General features: G+C 39.3%; 1 protein-coding gene across 1 annotated transcript; it reads right to left on the bottom strand.

Moving 5' to 3' along the window:
• On the bottom strand, window positions 1–3,083 carry rad51ap1 (RAD51 associated protein 1). Its single transcript, XM_053344175.1, has 9 exons — window positions 2,961–3,083; window positions 2,830–2,876; window positions 1,840–1,978; window positions 1,614–1,720; window positions 1,449–1,535; window positions 1,183–1,317; window positions 901–1,086; window positions 570–707; window positions 1–477 (listed from the first exon to the last, which is right to left on the bottom strand). The coding sequence occupies exons 1-9, from the start codon at window positions 2,975–2,977 to the stop codon at window positions 353–355; spliced, it is 981 nt and encodes a 326-aa protein (XP_053200150.1). The 5' UTR covers window positions 2,978–3,083; the 3' UTR covers window positions 1–352.
• Between the last annotated feature and the right edge of the window lie 7,526 nt (window positions 3,084–10,609).

Here is a 10,609-nt window from a genome sequence, read left to right as displayed (position 1 = left end):
CAGTTTGTTTTTCTTTGTGATCATATCACCTGACATATCAAAAGTTTGTTTTTCCGTTGAAATCAAGCCATCCCAAAATCTGCACACACAATAATTGGACCGGTAATGACAGAATGTCAATAATCTAGAGTCAACAAAACACACCTAAACTAATCCGATCTTCCCCATCTGCAGGGCGAAGTTACAGGAAGATCTTATCAACGCAGATAATATCATGTCATAAATATATCCTGGAAGTCGTGTCATATTTGCGGTAATAAAAATCAAGAAAAAGATAAATATTTACAATCAGCCTTGTAAAATAAAGGAGAAATTTAAAAGGACACACACAGAGGCATCCTCAGGTAGGCAGTCAGTGACCTGCAACACTGGGGTGAAGAGGTTTGACTCGAATGCGACGGGACAGTCCCAGCCGCAGACCCTGACTTGGAGACTTCACTGCTGGACTCGTAGAAGTGAAACTTTTACCGATTTGACCTGTGAGGAAAACAGTAATAAAACAACTTAATACATTCTTAACTGTCTCTAAAAGGTTTGTATTGATGACACTACAGCCCTCCTCTTCATACCTGGTGGGTTCCACTTGGGTACTCTGCCCCCTGCTGGGCTTGGAGAAACTGTCGCTTTAGGCATCGGCACTGCGGTGGATGAGGCAGGCCTTTTGGCTGCAACTTTGGCTGTTGGAGGACTTCTCACCGGTGTGGAAGCTGCTGAGACAAAGTAGTTCTTATTATAACTCCAACTAGTACAGAACGCAGCCTCTCATATCATAACCAGAACTCCCTCTATTGAAGACATCACTCCTGCCTAATTATTATTATTATTATTATTATTATAATGTTAAAAATATAATTATTTTATTAATTTATTAATCTTCTTTGATGAATTTCAAGAACAAACCTGCTGCCTGTGATTTAGGCTTTGAAGGCTTTGATGGTTGCTTTTCTTTTTTAGAAGCAGGGGGCTGTTTGGTCTTCTCATGTTTGGCAACTTTCTCCTTCTTCTTTGTTTTGCTGACTTTCTTTACTGTGAATTCCTCGTCTTCGCTCTCAGCTGGTTCACTGAAATCGTCATCACTTTCTGAATCTGGAGAAGTATCATTAGTGTTACTACAATGACACAAAAAGGAAGAAGGTTTGTAATTAACTTGAACTATTCAGGGGTGGATAACAAGGTGACAACCTGGTGTCAGTTTGGGCTGATAGTCGTCATCTTCATCCTTAAGATTTTTCTTCAGCTCCACAGTGGCTTTAGAGGCAGTGTTTCTCTGTCTGGATTGGGCGAGTGACTCCTTCTCTGGTGTGATTTCATCGAGGCCTGCCGAAAACAAAGATTGAGACCAACTCAGAAACTTTATACACCATGTCTATCCTTATCTAAAATTGTATTTGATCAAAACTGACACTTAATTACAAGTCTACAGTGGAAAAGAAGAAGAGATATTTTACCCAAAAGTGAGGTATCCACACTACAGTTGGACATGTGCCGGGAAGCTGGGTCTGTGTTTTCATCGACTAGAAGTTGAACACTGATCTCTGGAGAAACCGTAATATAAGTCAAAAACTCTTAAAAAAATACTCAATTAAAACTACATTCAACAAGTGACAGCATACCTTTACTGATGGGAGACTGGTCTTTTATCCCATCTGCATTATTGAGCAAGGAAAGTGTAATGGCTGCTTCTAGATCTCTGTCAAGCAACTTCTCATCCAACGGTTTTCTGTGGAAAACACATTTATTTGATTTACTGTTCACAAATCGCCACAGACTGATTGTAAACTGTTGTGATCAGTCAATTAGTAATCATGTCCCACTGTGTCACATTCGCTTGTCACTCACCTGCTCTTCTGGCTCAGTGAGGACTGTAAGCTAGACTCTTGACTTGAGGACTTGCTTGATGGTTTCTTGTGCTCCTGTTGTTTCACATCCTCTCTGACCTTTTTGCTGGGAGGAGCCTTCACACAAAAATCATCATCATCTGTCACAGTGAGAGGAAAAGAATAGAGTTATGTTGGTGGTGAGCGAAAAGTGAGTTTGTTTACGAGTATGTGTATGTGTGTGTGTGTGTGTGTATTTCCTCAGTATCTAAAGAATGGATTTCTAGTTTCCTGGAAATTAAGAGAGTCTTGTCACAGCAATACTCTGATTGTGCCTGGTCCATGTGGTATTGGGTGACAGAGAGTCTAAAAACTAAAATATAAATGTCCTGAGAGCAACAATTCCTTTTAAAGTATTGGTTCACATTTATAAAGTCTATCTTAATACAGTCAGGTGCCCACATGAACATTAAAAGGTCCCCCTCCAACTCTTTTCATTGGGATTTTCTGGCAACATGACATACAGTGATAACAGACAATGAGAAAACAGACATGGCTATACACCAGTATGCCCAAAATACATACTGGCTCTTTTAATGCAAAAAATCCACAGTGCAATAAATGCATTAAAAAGTTAATCTGGATCTTATAGTCTGACTTAGTCATATTTAAGTAGATATCTGCCACATTTACTTTTCTTTGCAGCATCAAATCCCCTCTTTTCCTTGTACAGTGTGTTTCCCTGTTGAGCTGTGGTGGAAGTATAGGAACATAAAGAGGGAGTTTGGCAATAAAAAAACTGTAATGCGGAAAGATATCTACTTGATTTGGACAGCTGGAGCTTCATATTAGCTTCAGATAAACTTTTAAATACATTTGTGCACAGAAGAAGCAGCATCAATTGGCAGCATGCTTCCTGACAATCAGTAGTGAACTCTTTCTTGCAACATAATCCTCCATTTAACACATAAATACAGATGTGTTAGCGTTAACAGCTAATAAATGATCTCACCATCATCAAAGTCCTTGTCTTCACTGTAATTCACAACCTTTGACTTCCTGTGAACATTAAAATAACGCGTTAGCTTCAAAAACAATATCACACATACTGACACCATGGAGGGAAAAAAACAGCTTACAAACCTCGCTGGTCGATCCATAGCTTGTAAAAAGTAAGAGTTGGTGGCAAAGCTAACCTAACTGTGTCTACAGCTGACCAACTAACACGATAAACAGTCTGATGAATGTTATTTATGTTATATAACAGCAATAGCTTGTAGCTCTCTGCTGCTGCTGCTGTTTAACCAGCCCGCCCGAACCGAGGAGAAGTGACGTGATGTTGACTAATCTGACACATACAGACAGCCGATTCGCCTTTTCTTTTTTTTTCTTTTTCTTTTTTTTTAAACAAAAATAAAAATAATTAATGAATAAATAAGATTCAGTTCGTTAAATATTAGATGGCGGAGTCTTCAAAGATGGCAAGTAATCAAGTTCTATTAATTTTATTTTTCGGGTGCCGGGGTAAGAGTAGAATCTGCTTCTGTTAAATAGCCTAGCTTGGAGTTGCTAGCTTGCTTGTAACCGCTTGTAACCAAGGAGATATGGGTTAGTATTATGAATGATGTCGTTAAAGTATTACAGTAAAAGTACATACGTATTATAAGCTTGATGTAGTTAAAGTATTGCAGTAAAAGTACATGTATTATGTGTGAATGTAGTTAAAGTATTGCAGTAACTTACTTATGCACTTTTACTGCAAAACTTTAACTACTTCAAACTCAAAATACTCATGTACTTTTACTGCAGTGCTTTAATCACATTTTGCTGCTAATACTTTTGTTCTTTTACTTATGTAGCATTTTTCATGCAGGACTTTTGCTTGTAATGGAGTATTTTTTACATTGCTGTGTTGTCACTTTTACTTAAGTAAAGGATCTGAGTACTTCTTCCACCACTGGTTGTGACTGTTAACAGGTGTAGCAGGGCTGGTCTACACCTTATATTAGCTGATATATTGTCACAAGATTTTTTTTAACTACCCTATTGAATACAGATATCGATTTTGACCTGACAAATCCAGCATCACACTCTACTTCACATTAGCTTTTATTAAACATATCAATTTACCGTTTGAGGCTACAGTATTTATTTCTGTAAATACTCATAATGAGGTCAGCGTGCCACCAGAGCTGTCTGCTCTTCAGGATAAATATTTTCTCTTTCCAGTAAAAAAAAAGGACATTTTGAGACATTTCATGCTAATGAGAGTCTAGTATTCATCCCACTCCTGGGATGAACTTGTAGGTGTGTGGGGGGCCCACGCACAGAAAAAATAAACACCACACAGTTTATTTTAATGGAAACATTTTAAAAACAGGAAAAATGCATGCCCGTCATTCAAACTATCAAAGTACATTCATGGAAATCTTGCAAGTTTTTGAATATAAAATGTGAAATGCTTGCAGTTGGTTCTGTGCAGATTTGATAATTGAATTGCATATCGTAGTTGATGTATTTTATAGACACACTGCTCAGATTAAAAATATTATTAAATTTAGGATTGTATCAAGAGCTTTTCTTTCTCTTTTTGCAGGTCGTGTCATTGTGTCACTGGGTGAGCACAGCCAGCCAGGCAGCCAGCAGTCCAGCAGATGGCAGTAGGATCCTGAAGCTTCAGAGCCTCAGATCACAGAGGTACAGACTCTGACATGCTGATTGACATGAACCTGACATGTCCTCAGCCGCCCAGTCGCCCACACTCAGGGCGGAAGCAATCACTGCTCCTTCTGAAGTGCAGCAAAAGCGAAATGGCTCCGCTTTTTACAGCTCGTCCAAGAGAGCAGCAGCCATACCAAGGGTTGTCATTTTCCAGTTTGTGAGTGGGTGGTTGTTGGCTGCGGTTTGTCACACAGTGGACCTGGAGGAGACGTTCAGGGATGTGATGGTCCATGTCTTCGGACCCAGACAAGGGAGGAAGACATGCAGCCGTGGGGCCAAAAAGCTCTGCGGTCACACATTCCTAAACTCCTCCAGCACTGCCTACAGCCGTGACCAAAATATCAGATCCAGTCATGCAAACACTGCGGTCACAACGTCACGCTTCCATTCACACATATAGATGTTTATGTTGTATTTGTGACAATGTTGCAACAGCTGTGGCAACAATAGGTGACTTTTTAGCCATCTGAAAAATCAGAAACCAACTTTTAATGCACTAAATGTTGGTGATGATAATCCCATTTATCTGGCACTTCTCCATATATACATCTCTTTTTAACTTAGCACAGGAAATGATTTAAATTTATGTTGCTGGAGTGAAAATTGCACCGCCTCCACTCATGTGCTATATGTTCCCAAACAAAGTCACGTGACAACTGGAGGAGTACACAAACTAGTACACAAATACTTAGGGTTAGGGTTAACCTCAATAGATTATGCCTCCAGTAAAAGTTAAGTACTGAAAATTGTCCTGAGTTAAAAATATTTAGGTACGTGAAGTTAAATGTTCCTAAATGTCTGACGAAAAGTGCAGGTTGTTCATTTGTACTCAGCGTCGTATAATCCATAATCTCAGAGTGACATTGGTCTACAGAGCTCTCACAAATATGTAGTATGTTTGCTAAATATATCACATTATATAGTCTGGACCCCTAAAAGTTAACATAGTAACACAATTATCATACTCTCATTTTCTTCTCTTCCAATCTCCTCTTAAAACACGCTTTAATCAGAGAGCTTATCCCTTTATTACGTTTTCTTTTTTTATTCTCAATATATGTCTATATTATTGTTATCCTTTTAAAATCCTTTATCCTTTTTTTACAAGGATACCATTGAAGTGGTGAAATGAGAGGTTTGGTTTAATTCTGCTTCACATTAGCAGTTAAAACATTGATAATTAACCTGATGTTACTTGAAAGTTCCCAAATTCCCAATTTGATTCCTTTGTATGTGTATCTTTTATTCATTTTAAGTTGCTGTCTTATGTGAAGCATTTTGTAGCTTGGGTTTTTATTGTTATTATTCTGCATTGTTCATTTTATAATGTTCTTTATTCATCCTTATTCTTAAAAGAAGATTAAACCATTAAAACATACAGAGAAATACAGAACTCAAGCAAACATTAAGTTAGCTATTGGTGGAATGTATAGTTACAGTACATATATGAATTATAAATACATACCTTCTATCATCAACTACATGTTTAGAATATAAAGTTGCACAGGTACAAACAGTCATGCTGCTGTTTTTATAACTAACTGACTTGCTACATATTTAATTGGCTGTGTTTGATCAAATGATTAAATATATACACCTGCTATATTTCGAGATAGTTAAGCCATTATTACGAGCTCTGCCTGTAGCTGACAGACTGTATTACCAGACTATTTTGGACATGGACATCCAGCTCCATTTACTAGCCCAGCTGGCAGTCGTGAGGTCATCATTGGTCTTAATTTGAGCTTGTTAGTTGGAAGTGGTCAGGACCCAGTTTCCCCCTCAACCACTGATGTGAATGCCATCATTATGTACTGCATGGCATCTGAGAGTGGTAGTTTGTGTGAGGCGCTCTCGGTCCAGCGCCGTTGTCCTTGTATGGTTGTTCCGCAGGCGGAGACTGCAATGTTGTTATTTACATTCCACGTAGGGCAAAAGAATAAATAGATTGCTTCTTTACTATGGAGATATTTTAGGTGAGATGCAAATGATTGCCATGTTTTTGCATGAAAAGTACATTTGTCCACTCATAACTTGTGTGTTATTACTGTGCAAGATGGAAACATTTTTAGCCTTTCATGAAGACAAAATGCTCTGTCACTGAGAAAATTCATTGGTGTTCTGTAAGGGGGCACCAGTTATTTACAAGCCCCAAACTAAATATGGCCTGATGAATCCCTAAGTGTTTCGGATATCCGGCGTTGCAGTTGTGTCAGTGTGGTGTTGTTATTGTAACCTAGAAATGGCCTTGCATCAGATGTCTTTAGGCATAGACCAGTGGCAACCACAGCACAGCCACAGCAGCCACGGCTTCAGCCCGGGTACCAGAGTGGGCAGACAGATCTGTCAATCAGTGGCTTCCGGAGTTTGTTTTCTAAGACCTCGTCGTCTTAAGTGCATGCTTTCGCGGACATGTGGTATCTTTTTTTTAGTAGTACACACGCGGCAGCCACAAAGCTAATTGCTAGGGAGATGAGCGACCGGAGGGGAACAATCGCAAAGAGATTTTAGGAAGTGTGGGATTGTGACTGCACAAGTGCTATCATGGGAGACACGTCAATAACCCGCAGTAATCCAAAAAAACTGATTCAGACAATGAATCTGACTTGTGTGCAATTAATTGGGGCCTTGCAGGTGACTGACTGTCATTAGGAATGTTGGTCTATTACATTTAAAAGTATTATGAGTAGGTTTGAGGAGGGGTTTTGGCTTGTGACCTCCTAAAATGAAGCAAGGTCTGCTTGCGTCCCCTCAGTGCAGATTATGACCTTAGTGAGTTTTCTTTCTGAATTTGAACTTAGTTTCAGTTTCACTTGGTTTGAAATGGTGACACAAATGTCACAATTACAAAAGAAATCACTTTAATCATCTTTTGACCGCTCAGATTTATCTTCAGACGCCTTTAGTATCCCAATTGGGCGAGAATAATAGTAATATATTTAGTTTAGAAAAGAGCATAAGCTGTGTGAATAAAACCATCCAAGCAGCTTCCAAATTCCTTTGTGCTGAATCATCATGACACGATGTTCTGTGTATCGAGCCAACGTCATTGTAATGGCAATATCAGGCCGTGGATCAGGAATCTGCAGTATGATTATATGTGTTGACAAGACAGCAGAGATATAAACAGCATCAAAGGGCCCGGCAATAATTCAACCCTGCCACTTTTACACCGTGACACCATTCAAAATAGCATCTGTAACGCAGCATTGTTTCCTGCGCTCCTGAGTGGCACTTGAAGGGCATACGGGGAGCAGTCTCATTAGGGTGACCTTTTAACAGGGGGGGTCACAGGCAAAAGGACACAAGCACATGAGACCACAGTGACTTATGTATCGTCGTGCTTTGGATGCACTGCACTCACTGCTGCCTCATTTGTTGATAGACTACAGTATCGGATTCTCTGTTGTGCATTTTCCACAAAGTACACTGCTCCCCTGTGCCACACAAAACAGACGGCCATCTTTAATAACCAATAAATATCCACATAGCTTTGACAGCAACGAGCTCTCAGTGCACTTAGCAATGCCTCATTTCAGCTGAATGAATGTGTAGTTTTTGTTGATAAGAACAGTTGCAAAAGAAACCCCCAGTTTTTCCTCAGCTTCCATCAGGGGAGATGCCAGAGAGCTAAAGCATAATTAAAGAAACTCATTGTAATCTATACCTCTAGCTTAGCGATCAAATGAGACACACTACCTGCAATGCAGTGGCTGACACCATTTCCTTTAGTTTGTTTAGCTGAGCACCTGGACAGTACATCATGCACTTGACAAAGCAAATGTGCTTTTGTAAACTCTCATACAGTGAAGCTTTATTTTGCCTATATGTTACACAGAGAATTTTTTTTTATCCTTAAAAATACACCTCTCACAAGTTTTCTTTTATTTAAAGTAAAGTCATGTAAGTCGTTGCTTATCACCATCAAACCACATGCCAGAGTTACAATACTGCAATGCAGTGAGTTATCATCCTCTCTATCATCAGGTAGGTACTGGATGTCTTACAGTGGTTTGACACCAGAGGGCGATATCCACATGTGAGAGCCAGATGAATGACAACTCAGTTCAGGTTGAGCTCAAGCATTTTTTTATATTCACATTTTATTTGCTTCTCTTTTCTTTTTTTTTTACTCAAGTTTATAATTGTAGTCTTCTTTTTTTCAGTGGTGCTCTACAGTATCATCATTGCATGTTATCTGTGCTGTAAGATGTAAGCTCAGTGAGAATTAAAGGATTGTAATGATATTATTTGAGAGGTGGGTTGGATTAGATTTGTAAATTGATCTTGGAGGGTTAGAGATGGTAGGAATCACTTGTTTATTTTCTGTGTTTCTGTTTGGTTTTCTTTTGTGAGTCCATACTTTGTTTAAACAAAGAAAAAAAAACATTAACAAACAAAATTCACATATTTTTTGGCAGTTTTGTCCATTATTTAATGTTACAGTGACATTGCTGAGATGAATCCACAGATAACAACAGTGCCATTTTGCTGCTAGACACAGCTTTGCATTCATTAGAGGGGGAAAAAAGCATGAGTGGACTCATAATCAGACAGGCTTTAAACTAATTCAGTTTAATCCACTTATCTAATCCATGAATTTGGAAAAATGTGGCAAATGCAATGGGTGATGGGATCAGCAATTTTCCGAGAGGGAAATTTTGATAGAGGATTTGGTATTCTGTGCAGAGCTACAGTCACGCGGAAGAAATGCAGAGACTTTGCATTTTTAACAGTTTTGAACCGTCTTTTGTAACTTATTGTCCACCAAACATTTTGAAACCACAGTCATGTTCAGCAACAGTTTTAAAGGACCAGTGTGTAGGATTTTAGTCACATCTAGCAGTGAGGTTGCAGGTTACAACAAACTGAATAGTCCCCGCTTGCCCCACCCTTCCCTTTAAGCATGTAGGAAACCTACGGTGGCCGTGAAAATTGCAAAAAATGTGAATGACCCTCTCTAGAGCCAGTGTTTGGTGTGTCCATTCTGGGCTACTGTAGAAACATGGCCGTGCAACATGGCCATCTTCAAGGAAGATGCCCTACTCCCTATGTAGATATAAAGAGCTCGTTCTAAGCTAACAAAAGCACAACAATTCTCATTTTCAGGTGATTCTACACTAATTAAAACATATTTATGACTATTGCATTTTTATGTCTGTCAAGTACATTTCACTAGCTGCCACCAAATTCTACAAACTGCACCTTTAAAACTTGAACGTTGTTGGCAATTGCTGTCAAACTTCATACAATAAACAAACCACATAAAATAGCCATATAAAATGTTAAACTGAAACTACAAGTCATGTTTAGGGGATATCATTACTCTGATGTTTGGATAAAGAAATTAATTAATGACCAAACAGATCCAGTAGGTATTGGTGCCTCCAGCCCTGCAGACCTAGCCTGGCTAACACCAGACCGCATCTCAATCTCATGTGAGATTGAGGTGACCCTACCTCAAACCTGGCAAGGAGCCATTCATTTCCTCGTATTTGAGGCGGGATCAACGAATCGATCAAATGCTTCTGTACACTACTGGACAGACTTACAACCATTCATTTTAACGATAGAAGATGGCATATTCAGAGCCTGTAGGGAGCAGCGCGAACACATCCTTATGAAGGAAAAATCATGTAGCACAAGCTTTTCTTCTATTTTCAAAGTGAACTTGCCTTCCAATGTATTTAGCACACAATGTACTGCTGCTTGGAACGGCTGCTGCACCTCTGTGGCCGCCATGCTGGATGTAAACAGAGTCACTCTACGGTCGTCATTGCCTTGAGCCCGCCTCCCCATTCTGTGATTGGTTCTCTATCTCAGGTGAAAATTTTGTCTTGGTGGCCATGCTAACTTTCTGAGCGGAGTAGAATCTTGCAGGAATGAGAGCATGGATATACCCAGGCTACTGCAGATCCACTGCCTGCCCCAAATCTTAGAAATAAGTCGCTGAAAATTAACGAAATTCATGAAATTCTCACATGTACCACATTGGTGCTGACATGACCAGCTATGTTTTCACAAATGTTACTATGGCAACAACTGCTTCTACTTCATCTCCTTCATCTCTA

The sequence above is a fragment of the Scomber japonicus genome, chromosome 23 (genome assembly GCF_027409825.1).
Source record: "Scomber japonicus isolate fScoJap1 chromosome 23, fScoJap1.pri, whole genome shotgun sequence".
NCBI lineage: Eukaryota > Metazoa > Chordata > Actinopteri > Scombriformes > Scombridae > Scomber > Scomber japonicus.
The sequence above is the reverse complement of the archived record's forward strand: the minus strand, read 5'-3'. Positions and strand labels throughout refer to the sequence as shown.